A 1,012-nucleotide genomic window follows, 5' to 3' on the forward strand; every position below is an offset into this window, starting at 1 on the left:
AAAATTTGTGCACCTAGAGGACTACCATCTAGATGGGGGCGCCCATGGACTGTGGTGGTGTTGGATGGGGAGAGGGGACACCATTCCAAACTCACCTATGGCACCAAAATGCCTATAGTAAGCTCTAACTTTATCATTACAAACAATATCACCACTCACTTGATCCTAGTCTCATTCTAGAATGGGGGCTGCAAGGTATTTACTATTCTTAGTTTTATATTATAACAACCTTAATTTTTAAAAAAAAGGAAAACCTTAGAATTTTCTTGATGAAACATACGATTACTTTCTAAAAAATATTTGTAAAAACAGTATCATTTCAAAATATAAGATATAACATATTAATGTTTTTTTATCTACTCACTTTAAATGCAGTGTCTATTATGTGCTCATCTGTTGTATCTGTCACACCACATAACATATTCTCCCATTTTTCTTCTGTCATTTTGCTTGGATTTACATTTTTTTTTGACTCTTTGCCATCAGATTTCTCATCATTTGTGTGAGGAACAGAGAAACTGGAAGCTGGATTTTTCTTCACCAATTTATTGATATTATTAATCTCTCTGTTCTCATTTTTCTCTGTCACTGAATCTTTATTTAGTTGTGCAGGTGTGAGGATGCCGACCGTGAAGTGGGAAGCTCTTGATTCTACTGTGTCTGAGTCTTCTTTGAGTTCTTTATCAAATGCTTGAACTTTTGTATGAAATACTTCTTTCTTGGCAGCATCTATTCTTTGTGATGCATTCGCTGCTGTACTTGTGTCAGTTTGGGTATCCTGAAAGTTTTAAATCATGAAAACCTAAAATAATCTTTACATTCAAAATGGACTCATTTAAATTGTGAAGTATTGCAATATTCAACACTAGTCATGATATTAATTAAGAAATTCACTTTGGATCTATTGACAGAGAAAACAGTTCACAGCAACTGCTGAAAATAAACTATGAATACTGTCAAAACATTCCGATCATCAAAATGTTTCTATGCATCATTTACAAAGTTTAAAAGC

At 33.5% G+C, this 1,012-nt stretch overlaps 1 protein-coding gene across 1 annotated transcript in view; it reads right to left on the bottom strand.

Annotated features, from left to right (window-relative positions):
• LOC119585873 overlaps positions 1–1,012 on the bottom strand; it is a gene marked incomplete at its 3' end in the record, with an annotated part of 20,733 nt that overhangs the window by 13,663 nt on the left and 6,058 nt on the right. The window contains 1 exon segment of the mRNA XM_037934604.1: positions 365–778. Within this exon segment, the coding sequence (XP_037790532.1) occupies positions 365–778 (414 nt within the window).

Source organism: Penaeus monodon, chromosome 20 (genome assembly GCF_015228065.2).
Source record: "Penaeus monodon isolate SGIC_2016 chromosome 20, NSTDA_Pmon_1, whole genome shotgun sequence".
NCBI classification, from domain to species: domain Eukaryota; kingdom Metazoa; phylum Arthropoda; class Malacostraca; order Decapoda; family Penaeidae; genus Penaeus; species Penaeus monodon.